Source organism: Melospiza melodia, chromosome 10, assembly GCF_035770615.1.
Source record: "Melospiza melodia melodia isolate bMelMel2 chromosome 10, bMelMel2.pri, whole genome shotgun sequence".
Taxonomy (NCBI): Eukaryota; Metazoa; Chordata; class Aves; order Passeriformes; family Passerellidae; genus Melospiza; species Melospiza melodia.
In genome coordinates this window covers 30,090,019-30,104,112 of record NC_086203.1, presented here as the reverse complement: position 1 = coordinate 30,104,112, position 14,094 = coordinate 30,090,019, and the positions used below count along the sequence as shown (strand labels likewise).

General features: G+C 49.9%; 1 protein-coding gene across 1 annotated transcript in view; it reads right to left on the bottom strand.

Moving 5' to 3' along the window:
• Positions 1–14,094, bottom strand: part of ITPR1 (inositol 1,4,5-trisphosphate receptor type 1) — a 158,693-nt gene that overhangs the window by 20,167 nt on the left and 124,432 nt on the right. Inside the window, exons 48-57 of the mRNA XM_063165053.1 lie at positions 12,993–13,088; positions 12,425–12,547; positions 11,357–11,461; positions 10,267–10,459; positions 7,373–7,495; positions 5,062–5,237; positions 4,261–4,425; positions 2,865–3,060; positions 2,278–2,379; positions 219–358 (exon numbers count right to left, since the gene is read on the bottom strand). Coding sequence (XP_063021123.1) covers positions 219–358; positions 2,278–2,379; positions 2,865–3,060; positions 4,261–4,425; positions 5,062–5,237; positions 7,373–7,495; positions 10,267–10,459; positions 11,357–11,461; positions 12,425–12,547; positions 12,993–13,088 — 1,419 coding nt within the window. The remainder of the gene's footprint in view (positions 1–218; positions 359–2,277; positions 2,380–2,864; positions 3,061–4,260; positions 4,426–5,061; positions 5,238–7,372; positions 7,496–10,266; positions 10,460–11,356; positions 11,462–12,424; positions 12,548–12,992; positions 13,089–14,094) is intronic.

Here is a 14,094-nt window from a genome sequence, read left to right as displayed (position 1 = left end):
GATGTCTCAGCCCCAGAGATGTCTCAGCCCCAGGGATGTCTCACCCCCAGGGATGTCTCACCCCCAGGGATGTCACCCCCAGGGATGTCACACCCAGGGATGTCTCAGCCCCAGGGATGTCACCCCCAGGGATGTCCCCCTGTGCGTTCAGAGCAGAGCACACCCGCTCTCCCAGCCCTGCTCAGCAGCACTCTCCACCCCCAGCCCTGGTGATTTACCTCTTTGGAAGGTTTCCTGAGCACATCACCTACTCCACCCCCGCTCCTGAGCCCGTGACTCAGAACAGTAACAATGCACATCAGCAGCGTCTCGCACGTATGCTCCTTGTTCTCTTCCTCCAGCTCCTCGGTGAGCAGCTCTGGGAACACAGCAAGCAGAGACACGTTCAGAGCCAAGATTAGCTCTAAATCCTCCTCTCCATTCTTTGCTGGCTGTGCTCTCTCCCCCCTCGCACTGCCAGCCTGTGCTGCAGGTCCCTGTGGTTCATTTCCCAAATAATCAATCACAGAACAGTGTGGGCTGGGGGAACCTCACTCATCCAGCCCCTGCCCAGCAGGGCCACCTGGAGCAGTGACACAGAACATCCAGGTGGGGTTGGGATGTCCCCAGAGAGGGAAACGCCACAACTCCCTGGGCAGCTGCTCCAGGGCTCTGCCCCCTCCCTGGAGAGAAGCTCTTCCTCATGCTGAGGCAGACCCTGTTTGGGTTTATGGCCCCTGCTCCCTGTCCCGTCACTGGGAACCACCGGGAAGGGTCTGAAGCCATTCTCTGACAGCCCCTGGGGATATTGTGAGGATTGATGGGATCCCCTCCCAGTCTTCCCTGGACTAAACAGGCCCTGAACAGTCTCTGCCCATAGGGGAGATGCTCCAGACCCCTCCTCACCCCATAACCTCCCTGGAGCCGTTCCAGAGCCCCCTGGGAGCAGATCTCCTCCCTGCCCTCCTCTCCCCACCACCATTTTCCCTTGTGCCTGAGCTGCTGCCTGTGACTGGGTGCAATCTCTCTGCATGCCTGCTCTCATGCACAGCTCAGCTCAGCAGATGCCTGTTTATACAGAACCCGAGCTTTCTGACAGCTCCGAGGACAAAGTGCTGCCTCTTCCACTCTCCCCTGGTGCCTGACAGATTGCACAGCCTTTGGGCTGCACTCAAAATGGCAACTTCCACTCGGAGCTTTCAAATGGCTAAAAGATCACTGCTTGTGGAAACAGCATCGTGCCAGAAAAGCAGCACACCTCTCCTGACCTTCCCTTCGCTCAGCTCCAGGCTCCAACTTCACTGCTTCACTTGCAGAGCTGCTAAAATCCACTCCCTAATGTCACACACTCCCCTGTACCCACTAAACATTGCCCAGAAACGCTCCTGAGCAGATCCCACCCTCCCACAGGCAGCCCTGAATACCCAAAACCCGAGAGCAGTGGCCAAATACGGGCACCAGGAACACCCCTGAGCACACAGGACCCTGGAATTATTCTGATTATTTGTGATACAAAGACATCCCTGAGCTTTCCTTCCTGCAGCCAGAGAGGAGCTGAGAGAAGCAGCTTTTCCTGCAGCTTTTCCTGCAGCAAGGCTGAATTTTACTGTCCCAGAGAGGACCCCTGAGCCAAGCAGAGCCTCTGCTCCTGTGAGCAGGGCTGGTGGCCATCATTGACCGTGCAAGAGCTGCCCTTCCCAGAGAAACTGGGATGTTCTGTCTGCCCCTCCCAGCCAGCACCATAAATCTCCCACATGGAAATTACATTTTCTAGAAATAAAACTGAAATATTTCAATACCCAGGTAATACCTCACTTTCTTGATCTCCAAAGCCCCCCAACCTATCCCTGTCTACTTAATCCATCGAGCACTTCCTGCCATGATATTAAAAGAGTTTCCTTAGTTTGAGACAGAACAATGCTGCCAATAAACCATATTTCACAGGGCATTATCTTCTGAGATCACATTTAATAGCCTCATGTTTTAAAATAATAAACTTTGCAAAGAGGAAAACTGCATCTCTTCCTTCTGCAATTGATGCAGAAAATTAAAGAGTATGGCAGTGTTTTATGAAGTCTGGTTTAGTTGTAAGTTTCTCTGCTTTAGTCACTTCATCTAACAGATGTTAGTTATGCTGCTGGCCTAAATTAATCCTATCTCAAGTTAATCTCGTGATAGCTTTGTTCTCAAATTTATTGCATAGGATTTGAATAAAGAAGTCATTTTAATTGAAGGCGATTAAGTAAAGAAAGAGTGCAAGCTCAGGGTGTGAGTTAGGAATGCCAGGGAGGTACTCACGGTCCGAGGGGATGATGGAGGAGCAGTTCTCACTGCTGCCTGCCTTGCACACATCTGAGTAGAGGAACTCCCCAGTCATGGTCTCACCGGGCTCTGTGCGATCTGAAACCACAAATTGCTGCAGCAAAGGATGCTCCAACACCCTGCAAGGTGACTCCTCAGGTACTGGGGCTCCCCATCACACTCAGTGTGCAACTACAAGGCATTTAGAGCAGTACCTTACCAGAGTTTAGAAGGGCACGCTTACTTCCTGATTTACACATTCCATGGTTTTACATTCAACCACAAAACCTTTATTTCCCAGAATCCCAGATTCACTGAGGTTGGAAAAGAACTCCAAGATTCTTCATTTAGTGGCTGGTGCCCCAGCCCAGAGCGCTGAGTGCCACATCCAGGCCTTATTTGGGTACCTCCAGGGATGGGCACTCCAGACCTGCCTGGGCAGCCCCTTCCAAGGCCTGAGCACCCTTTCCATGGAGAAATTCCTGCTGCTGTCCCACCCGGAGCTCATTCCCCTTGTCCCGTCCATGCCCCGGGGAACAAGAACCCGTTAACACAACCCAGGGGAAGGAGCAGCTGGCACTGACCTGGCAGCAGGGTCTCGTTGGGCAGCTTGTCCACCTCCAGGATGAAGTCGTCCTTGAAGAAGAGGTAGCCCACGATGGAGAAGAGGTAGACCAGGATGAGGGCGAGCACGGCCGTCAGGATGATGGAGCGCCCGTTGCGCGTCACGCTCTTGATGACGTTGAGCAGCGTCTCCTCCCGGTACACCAGGTCAAAGAGCTGGGGACAGCCACGGCAGCACGTGGGGCACCAGCAGCACCGCTGCCCCCTGTCCTGGCCCCAGCACCCCGAGGCAGCTGTGCCCTCCCTGCAGCAGCCTGGCCAGCAGCCCAGCTGTTCCTGCTTCGGTGCTAGGCACATGCCAGGCTGCCAACACAGGCTGCTGCCTGGCTTTAATTTATAGTATTATCTACCCCCTCACAGCCTCCAAACAGCTCACTGCAAATTGCAATTTGCTGTTTTCTTGAAATCTTCATTTACTGAGCATTTCATTAAATAAGTGATATCTTTCCCCCCAAAATCTGTGTTTAGATTTCTCTGCTGTTTCCTTCATTTTTCACTGAGTCTGGGACAACCCACAGCAGAGCCCAGGTTGTGGCTGTGATCCTGGTGGATCACAGACAGGTATTTGTTAAACTGGACCTCCATGAACGCAGCAAATAACCAGCTCAGGTACCAGAGGATGTGGCAAACACTAACCAAAGCCACAAAACCAGCCTCTTCTGGATGGGATTCAGCTTTGCTTCAACACTGACACATCTTCACCACCACCACCAGATCCCCTCCTTCAGTGCTATTCTAGAAGCACTGTGCTGTGCAAGGTGAATCCCACCCCAGAGAGGGGGAATGTGTGCCAGGATCTGTGTCCATCTGTGAGGGCTGGAGCCTGGATCAGCCACCGAGACACTCCAGAGTCATCCAGCTCTCAGAAAGCACAGACACTGCGCTACATTATTGATAACAACACAGCAAAGCATCACAGCACATCTCATTCTGCCCCATGGCAGGGACACCTCCACTGTCCCAGGTGCTCCAGCCCCAATGTCCAGCCTGGCCTTGGGCACTGCCAGGGATCCAGGGACAGCCACAGCTGCTCTGGGCACCTGTGCCAGGGCTGCCCACCCTCCCAGGGAAGGATTTCTTCCTCATATCTCATCTAAATCTCTCATCTTTGGTTTAAATCCATCCCCCCATGTCCTCTCCCTATCTGTGCAAGAAGTCACACATCAGCAGAGGGATGTGGCAGGAGTCCTGCTGTCTCCCTAGGTAACTTCTCCTAAAGAAAACCTCCAGTCTGTGGCTCTTCCCAGTGTCTGTGCAACAGTTTCCCACAGAAAAGCAGAAATGTTCCTGCATATGCCCAAGATGGGACTTCACCAACAGAGCAGAAGATGTTCTGAGGGCCAAGCAAGCACCCACCAAGAGGCTGTAGAAGAACTCGTGCACGAAGAGCCCCAGGGCACAGATGAGCAGGTACAGCAGGTGATAGAGGAACTCCACGTCCATGATCATGGCCTTGTACCCTCGCGTGAAGGTTCCGCAGTTACCCACAAAACTCATCAGGAAAATGATTTTATTACAAACCTAAGGGAAGATCAACCATAAATTAGGTACAGTATCAGGGAAAACAGATTGTTTTTTTCAAGCTGGAGGCAACTAGGCACTTTGCTGGGCAATCCTTTCCAATGTCTGACCATTAAGAAATTCCTGCTGCTGTCCCCCCTGCGCCTCCCCAGCCCGCCCTGAGGTCGTTCCCTCTCCTCCTGTCCCTGTTCCCTGGGAGCAGATCCCAAATCCCCCAGCTGTCCCCTCCTGTCAGGAGCTGTGTGTCCCTCCTGACCCTCCTTTTCTCCAGGCTGAGCCCCTTCCCAGCTCCCCCCATCGGACTCACAGTGCATCGTTTTGTGAGCCTCACACAACCCCATAAACACTGAGGCACTTTGGGTGAATAACCTCGTGCTTTAGGTCACAGACTCCTCCCCATGCCTGTGTGAAGCTGGAGCTGTTCCTACACTGAGCAAAACCTCAGAGCTCTGTCTGCAGCCTGGGGAGCCAGGATTAAATGAGCAACTCAGAGCCCTCGTGTGAGGAGCAGCCCAAGGAGGGAATTACTCCACTCACCACCGTGTCCCAGGCTATTTCTGCTCCATGCCTTCACACAGAGGTAAGGAACCCTGCCATCAGGGGCAGAGGGGGTCAGAGAGGCCCCTGGGTGCTTACATTGAAGGCTCCCAGCAGGAAGAGGGTGGGCTGCAGCCCCACGGAGAAGATGAGGCGCAGGATGGTGGAGGCGATGAGGGCGCGGATGCCGTGGGGCTTGGGCAGCGCGATGACGATGGCCAGGGAGATGAGCATGGCTGTCCACAGCAGCCCCGACAGGTGGGGCTCCAGCGTGCCTGGGCAGAGGCAGAACACACCATTGCTGCACCTCCAAACCCACCAGAGCACTGCCCTGGCTCCTGCCTGCGTGGGGCATCATCCATCATTGCCCTGGGTCCTGCCTGCGTGGGGCATCATCCATCATTGCCCTGGGTCCTGCCTGCGTGGGGCATCACCCACCCACTGCCCTGGATCCTGCCTTGGTGGGGCATCATCCATCATTGCCCTGGCTCCTGCCTTGGTGGGCATCACCCACCCACTGCCCTGGCTCCTGCCTGGGTAGGGCATCATCCATCATTGCCCTGGGTCCTGCCTGTGTGGGCATCACCCACCCGTGTTCAGCCAGCCCTGGTGGCACAGCAGCACCTTTAATTACAAACTCGTCACTAAATCCTTATGCAGGTGATAAGTGCTACAGGATCTCCACTGTGGTGCTCACACCTGAGTGCTGAGGGCCTCTGCAGCCCCTGTGCTGTGCAGAGGCAGTGCCTGGGCAGGTGAGGACACTCCCTGGCACTGCCCCTGATGTGCTTTTGGTCAGACCCTCACACTCATTTTTGGCATCTTTTGCTATTTCTGGGTCTATTCAGACTGTCCCCTGAGACTGGCTGCTTACACAACACCGAGCCTTGCAGCTAAAAATACACTTCCCTGAAAGAGCCACAAAAAACATCCAGTCCCAAACACCATTTACCCAGGTTGATGCAGAATGGCAGACACCTCTTCCTCAAAGCTGACTTAAAAAAATTTTGCCTTCAAGCAACTGGTTCCTCAACAGACAAAACAGCAAGATCCCCCAAATATCACAGCACTCTGCAGCCCTTCTGCAAGCACATCCTCTCAGAACTTGTGTCTGACTGGCAAGATCCTCACCCAGGGCTTTTCTCCCTGCTCCCAAATTCAGGCAGCTTAGGAAATGTTACTCTCATCTGACTACCACGAGCAGCCATTTAATCTTGTTCCAAATCACTGCAGATTAATAAAGACAGCAGAGGATGGATGGAAATTAAAAGTTAATAAGCGTAAAGTTGAACAGCTGTTTTGGCTGCCTGGGGGAGTCTGGGCTCCTGAGCTGTCACACAGCACGAGGTGCAGAGCTGGCAGCAGAGTCACTGGGTGGCAACAAGCCCCAGCACGGGGAGGGACACAGGAAATGTGCAGCAGCTTATTTAGGACCGACTTATCTAGAATCTAAACGAGATTTACTGGGAATTCATTTGCTTTCAGGAGTTGCAGCAGCTCGCAGCAGGCGTGAGGAACACCTGGAGTGGGTGAGTGGGGCTCCCTGAACACCCAGGCTGGGAGCAGCATCCTCGTCCTGGCACACGGAGCTAAGGGTGGTCACTGCTCACCTGCTGCACCCACCCTGACCCCAGGGCCTTGCTGGGACTCCCTGCACAGCCACAGGGAATTCTCACCATTCCAGCACCAAATTCCAGGCATCCAGTTTTGTTTCTGCTCCTCAAGTCAGAAGTTTTACAGCTTCTGCTACTGTCAGATGCTCATCAGCTGCTCAGTTCACCGTGTCTGAGCAATTCAAGACACTGACAACTTCCCCCAAACAGTCTGTTTGGAAGAGTCTTTTTTTTTTTTTTTAAGCTAAATATAAGATATACATGTATTTATTTACTTTACTTTTTGGATTCTAACTAGGAGAGGAAGAGGTTTTATCAAAATGCTGGGTATGGGCTCCTCTTCCCCATCCTGCTGTGGCCACTGCTCCCCTGGCAAGGCAGGACAATGTCACCCACCCCCAGCACTCACAGCCCTCCTGCAGCACCAGGAAAAGTTTGTGGAAAATGCCATTAATAAACTGCAAGCTCAAGGAAAACAACACATTCAACATTTCACCTATTTTTAGCTCACTCCTTAATTACAGGACTTTAGACTGAAACAGAACAGTCAAGCAATTAGAGGAGGATGTTTGTCTCAGGTGATTTTTTCCCCTAGGAAAAAGCATGGCTCTACATTTTCCTTTAAAAATGTCTCAAGAAAGAGTAAGAGAACGGCAGAGCTTAAAACAAGGCAATGTCAAAAGCCAAATTCTGTTCTCCTTCTCCCACTGAAGTAGTGCACAGACACGAGTGGGGAGAGCAGAATGGGGCTCACTACACCTTATTTGTTCCCATGTTTTTAGGTTAAATATCAGTACCTCCTCGAATTCCCTTGAATGGGTAGAAAAATGCCACGAGCAGGTTCATGAGGACAGCCAGGTTGAAGGAAATGCTGCTCCAGAAGGACATGTTCCGAGCACACCAGTACAGGAAAGGCTGAGCTGAAAGAGAGAAAATGATTCCTTTTTAATGGAGGGTTTAGTAAAAATAAGAGGTCTCTATATAAAAAAAAACATATCACCACCAAAACAAGTTTGTTTTCAGTTTGTCCAAAAGCACAGCATCAAAAGTAATAATATTAATGGCTAATTTGGAAGTTTTTTAAATTATTCTTCATCCTGGGGGCCCTTCAAGTTTCCTAGATGGTGTTTTAAGGCAAAGGATCCCTGTTTCCAACATGGTTTAGCAGCAGCAAGAGAACAAGCTGAGGAACTGCAGAGATCAAGCACTTGAGGTCTCCCCTAATAACACACTTTGTACTCAGAGTCACACAAGAACAATTTGGGGGAGGAAAATGAGCTCCAGCCCCATCCCTGCCAGCAGCTCACCTGCACCAGGCAGTGCCACCTGCAAATTCATTTTCTGCTGAGAACAGCCCAAAACAGCCCCAGAATAAGCAGGGGGTGAAGCTCCCTGGCCTTCCCTCTGCCCCGGGGGCAAAGGACTCAGCACACCTCAATGTACAACCAACAGCACATTTAAATCCTTAATGTTCCCAGAAATACTTCTCAAAAAGACTCCTAATTTTAATAATCCCTCAGCCAGAACCAAGAGGCAGAAAGCAGAAAGATTCCTTTGCTGAAGTGGTCATGAACCCGGCAAAGCTGCCTTTCAGTAATTCCCTCTGCATCCAGGCAAAATCCCCTGGTTTTGGCTCCTGCAGGCTTACTGCGCAGCAAACTGAGTCCTCCTGAAATCCAGAGTAGTGAAAAAGCTCCATTAAAAATGCTCTCAAAGGGAAAGGACTGTTTTGCCCTGGTGGAAGGAGGCAGCTGGTTTAGATACCAGAGAGCAAAGAAAAAGCTCTCAATAAAATTTAGGAACAAGCTGAAAATGCAGACTTTGGGGGGAATGATAATTTATAACATGCAGCAGTTCTGAGCCTTGCAGGAGCCACCAGTTCTCTCCAGAAAATCCCCTCCTCTAACACCCCCAGCTAACAGAGGGGTAAAGAATTCCACAATATCTCAATGTTATCAATCTCCTAACTGGAAGAATGTGTAACCAGGTTTAATTAATTTAAATGGGATTATATAAGGGTGATTATAAAGGTCCAGGTTTAACTTTAAACCTTCCCTTGGTGATGGACACTGACTCTCTGTGCAGTGCTTCTGCCTGGCTTTGGCTGCTCATTTCCATTCTTAATTAACAATTAAGAGACTTCTGGAGCTCAGATTATGGGCCAGCACCATGAGCTGAAGGGAGAAGTACATGGATCTTTATTTTAGAAGTCTTTTTGAGGGTTGAACAGACTCTAGCTGGCATCATGTGAGCACACACAGTGCTGCCAGAGGTCACAGCTCCAATATAAACTACTGAAAATGTGAGAAACAACTCCACAAATGCAAAAAATCAGAGGACAGGCAAGGCCTGGATATTAGAGACAGAATAAATGATCCAAGTTTTTTAAAGGAAAAATAAAAAAAGAAATATTCTCCAGTTCTGCAGGTGGATCCTGGCTAATTTGTGGCCTGTTGTTAATGATGGATGCCTTCACAGCTTGCTGGGAGACAGCCTCAAAGACAAAGTGACTCAAACAACAAAATCCAACAGAATATATGGATGCTGCTGAAGCTGCAATTTGTTTGGGATGTCACACTCCCAGATTTCTTGCAGAGCTCTCAGATTTCTGGAAGCAGTCCCACACCTGCCCCACGAGGGGGTTCCAGAGCAGTCCTGCTCTGGTGCAGGGCAGGGAGCAGCTCTCAGTGCTCCCAGATGGAGACCCTGAGCCCAGCAGGAAGGATCTGCCTCATCTCACATCTCACAGGGTCCCTGCTGGTCATTCCCAGCACTGCCCACTGAGCATTCTGCAGCATGCAGCCTTCAGCTGAACAACAACAAAAATATTCAACAAATGAACTAAAAGGTTTACTGGGGGACGTGGTGGCACTCTATGAATTAAAATATAATTCTGAGGGATTTCCCAGCTGAGGGAAAATCAGTGCTTGAGAGCACCTGTGTTCAGACATTTTAGCATCACAGGGATGGAAGGGACTTGTCAACCTGTCAGCCAGTCTACCTGCCAAAAAAGGATGAATTCTACTTTACAATTATTCAGAAATCCATCTTTAACTTGTTCTTGAACATCTACATCCATCCCTACAGATGCCATAACTCCACAGAATCTTTATGGTTGGAAAAGACCTTTACAATCCAACTTCACAATGTCCAACCTTGCTGCATTCCCCAGCCTTACTCCCCCTGCATCCAGCACTGCTCTCCTCACCTGAGTCCTCCCTGAATCCTGAACTTGTTTTAACAAACAAGTTGTGCATTTGCTGGTAGATAAAACTAGTACCGGGAGACAAAAGAAGTAATGGGAAGTATTTTACCGATTGATGAATGGAAAAAAAAGAGATTTGCTTTGACAAACTTTCGGTTTGCTGATAAACAAAATTAGACATTGAAAGATGAAAGGAACAATGGGGAAGAGTAATTCTCACAGAATTTAAGAGTTTAAAATTAAAAGGGAGGGTTATATTACACATTAGAGGGAAATTTTCAGTATCAGGTGTATTGAGGAGTTTGTATTTTTTAAGTATTTTAGTTAATGGGGAAAGAGAGACGGGAAATGCAGCCAGGAAACTGGGATAAGAAGGAGGCTGCATCTTCCAAAAACTGGAAAGATTTCAGGGGATGTTTTATGGCTTCTCTCTTTACTGGAACCAAACCTCAGCGCTCCGGCCCACGTGGAGCAGCACTGACCCACCTCGCAGTTTCTTCTGCCAGTTCATCTCGTTGAAGAGGTCCTCAGACTTGAGGAAGAAGTCGTTGATCTTGCTGCCCTGCTCGTCCCTCTCGGTGGTGTAGTAGATGCGCAGCTTGGACTCCTTGGTGAGGAACTCGCAGATGCTGGGCACGGGGAACACGATCTGCTCCATGGTGCGGTCCGACCTGACAATCTGCACAGCAGCCTCGTCAGTCCTTCTGAACACTCTTATCTCTTGGTTTTCTGCCTGTTTTGCTCCCCCTTTCAAACCAGCTATGGACACATTTCCAAGGAATAGCAGCTTGACACAGATTGCATTTAATTTACCTTTCAGAGCAGGTGTACGTTTAGCTCCAGAACTGTAATTTTTATGCTGTGGTCTTATCCTGGCAGTACTGGTCTTAGCTGGGATTTCCAAGGAGCCCAGAGAATCCCACATCAAAGCTGGGATGGAGTTCAGTGCAATATGGTGGCCCAATTCAAGAGTGTTGGCAAATTTGGGCAAGTACAAGGAATAACAGTTATATCTGTATTGCTTACTACAGAATTTTGGGAAGTCACAGAACCCCATGGACTGGTTTGGGTTGGAAGGACGTTAAAGCCCATCCAGTGCCACCCCTGCCATGGGCAAGGACACCTTCCAGTGTCCCAGGCTGCTCCAAGCCCTGTCCAACCTGGCCTGGGACACTTCCAGGGACAGGGCAGCCCCAGCTCCTCCAGGAAATCTCTGTATCTGTGAACATTTTACTTTTATAGAGCTCTTAGATGGCACACGAGGCCAAACTGTCATTTGAATCCAGGAAGAGTGGCAAAAAGCTATCACAAACTTTCTGGATTCAGCAACAGCACCGGCCAAAATGTAACAGAAGCGAAGCCACACTTGCTGCTGCCAAGAGAGCTCCGCTCAGCTCCATCCCCGAGCCCACACATGACAGCTCAGGAATAGCTGCCACTGCCAGGGAATTAAATAAATAACTCTCCCTGCGTGTTCTCCAGCACAGACAACAGTCCACACACACAGAGGCAGGCAGAGCACATGAACAGTGTCCCGGGGCTGCCCTCCCTGTGGCTCAGCCCTGGGGTTCCCTACCTCGATCTGTGCCGTGTGCTTGGCGTAGAACTCCAGCGCCTCGTCCCCCTCGATCTGACCCCCCGGCTTCAGCATGTTCTGCAGCTCTTTGTTGTGACGAGCCAACTAAAATAAAGGAATGCACAGGGAGTGGGAGACACCAGATGTCTCTCTGTGATATTAAATTCCTGATTTTTGGCATAAAAAAAGAAATAGTACGCAGTCAGCTGCTAGGAAAGGGCAAAGTTGACAGAAGGCTTGTTCTGTTCCAACCAGACACCCTGCAGCTCTATTTTGGGAGCGAGTCAGAATGATTCAAATATGTATTTCTTTAATGCCAGTGTTGTACTCCTCTTTTCCCCATCCTCTCCCACCCTTTGCCTGGAATCTTCCTGATCACACAGAAATTCACATTCACTCTGTCCTTCTACATCACCCCAACTCAAAGGTGTGCTCCTCACCCAAAGATGCAGGCAGGGACAAAGAGAAAATCTGCATCAACTGAGCAGCAGATGTACAGAGCACTGCTCCAAAATGCTGCTGGATGCTCCAAATTCATCCTGCAGCACAGTGAGGGTCTGTCTGCTCAGATGCTGGAGGAACAAGAAGTCTCTAATGCAGGGAGATGTAGCACCAATACATTAAGCAGATACAGTTTTCTCCCCTTTGGTTTTTTGCCTTTCAAACACATTGTATCAATACAATGGCTCTGCTTGGCTCCAGCAGAGAGAGAATGTGGCAAGGACCGAGATTTCTGATTACACTTTAATTGATCTGTGAGTAGAATTTCTTTGGGAGTATAAAGTAACCTTTGATCCAGCTGAAAAATAATACACTGCTGCTCAGTGCTGCCAAGAATTGAGCCACGTGTCCTCAGGAGCTCAGTCCAGAGCCTGCCTGCTTCCCACGATAAAAGAAAATTCCCAACATTTTCTTGTATTACACTATTTTTGTTTCTGATTAAAATCAGGGTTTGCTGTGATAACAGGAGAATGTGCAGTGAGTCTGCCTCAGTGATGAGCCATGAAAACAGTTGCAGGGAAAAGCAGAGTGGCTTTTCCCAGTTTGGGGTTTGTGGTGGAACTCTACCTGATGGGCCAGGATGTAAATGTTGTGTCCCACGTTCCTCGGGGATGCAGCCACATCCTCCCCGTTCTCTCCATCCTCAAACTCCACCTCTCCCTGCAGATAGGCCTTCTTGATCACTTCCACCTGGAGGAGACAGGCAAGGAGAGGAGGCTCAGGCAAAGGGTGGAAGCTGCTGAGGGCAGCGCTCCCACAGAAGGGAATGGAGCAGAGCAGGGACACCCAAAGGGAGCTCAGTGGACAGGGCAGGATAAACTGAACTCAGCCTCAGCCCAGCTCACTGCCTCAACAAACTGAACCTCACATTTCCCTGAAGGTGACACGTTCCAGGCCACCCTCTCTGCACCTGCATCATGTTCTGAGCCCCAACACAGCCCCGAGCACTGGGATGAGTCAATGGTGCTTGGGCTGTGCTTTGGATCTCCTGCTTGTGTTTCACCAGCTCACGCACGAACCAGCCCCAAAGCCCTGCCAGGCTCACTGGACAGCTCTGGGGCCACAAGGGACTGTCACTTCTCTGTCTCCCGCGCAAACCAAGAGCCAGGAGCTGGGGAGGGGTCCCGGGACTCACCAGCTCCTTGGGCCTCATGTTGTAGAGGATCCTCTCTGCATTCTCACTGTCGTGCCTGCTCTCCATGATGGCCAGGAGCAGCTTGGAAGCGTTGTTCTGAGGGCAGGGAAAAGCAATGCAGTCACTGCCAGGAGCCGCAGCATGAGGGTACCCAGCCTGAGTGGCACCACTGTGATGCCAGAGGGCTGCAGGGTCCCACAGGAGCAGCCACTGCAGGCACAGTGTGCCAGGGCTCCCACAGCCTCACCTCACCATCCCTCTCCTCTCATTATTGACCTACACAACTTAACAGGTAATTTTAGCAGTTTATTCCCCCAATCCTACTCACTGAAAGACATCAAATTAACCCCAGCCAAGGTTTAAATTTCTAAAAATGCTGCTGTTTTCATGCTCGTGTTGTTTTGTTTTGGTTTAAGGATGCTGCAGCATCACCACAAGCTCTGAGCTCCCAAATGGTGCAGCTCAGCTGGGCTGAAGATGCTGCTGATTAAATCAAGGGACAGCCAGGGCTGAAGACACAGATGTGCTTTGCTGCTTTTAACTGAAATCACTCTGCAGTCTGCTCACGCCAAGGAACACAGGGAGGAAATGGGAAACTACCACAAGGCACCAGACTACTTTAATACGAACAATTAAGATTAAAATCCATCATGCCTGACAATAAAACCCAATAAAAGTATTTAATTTTGAAGTATAACGCTAATCGAGTCTAAAAGCATTTTTTATTTACAATAATAAAAAACCCACATTACCCATAATAATGGTGTGAGTCGGCAACGGAAAACAAGGAGACACTGCAGTGTCAGGCAGGGCAATAAGTCAGAAAGGAAATATTTCTCAAGCACAGGCTGAAGCAAGAGTGCTCTGGGACTGCTGTTGCTAGAGGGGAACCTGCCCCTGTGTTTTTGTGTTTTGAAACCAGCAGCAGGGCTAATTATTTCAGCATTAATATGGACAGCCATAAAGAATTGTTGATTTAATGTCAACCTATTAAACAACACCAATAAAGTGTTGGGAAAGCAGTTGCAACATGAGAAATTTCACTTCCACTGTCCACGTAAAAGCTCAGCAGCAACAGAAGAGTTTTCATCAGCTTTAGATT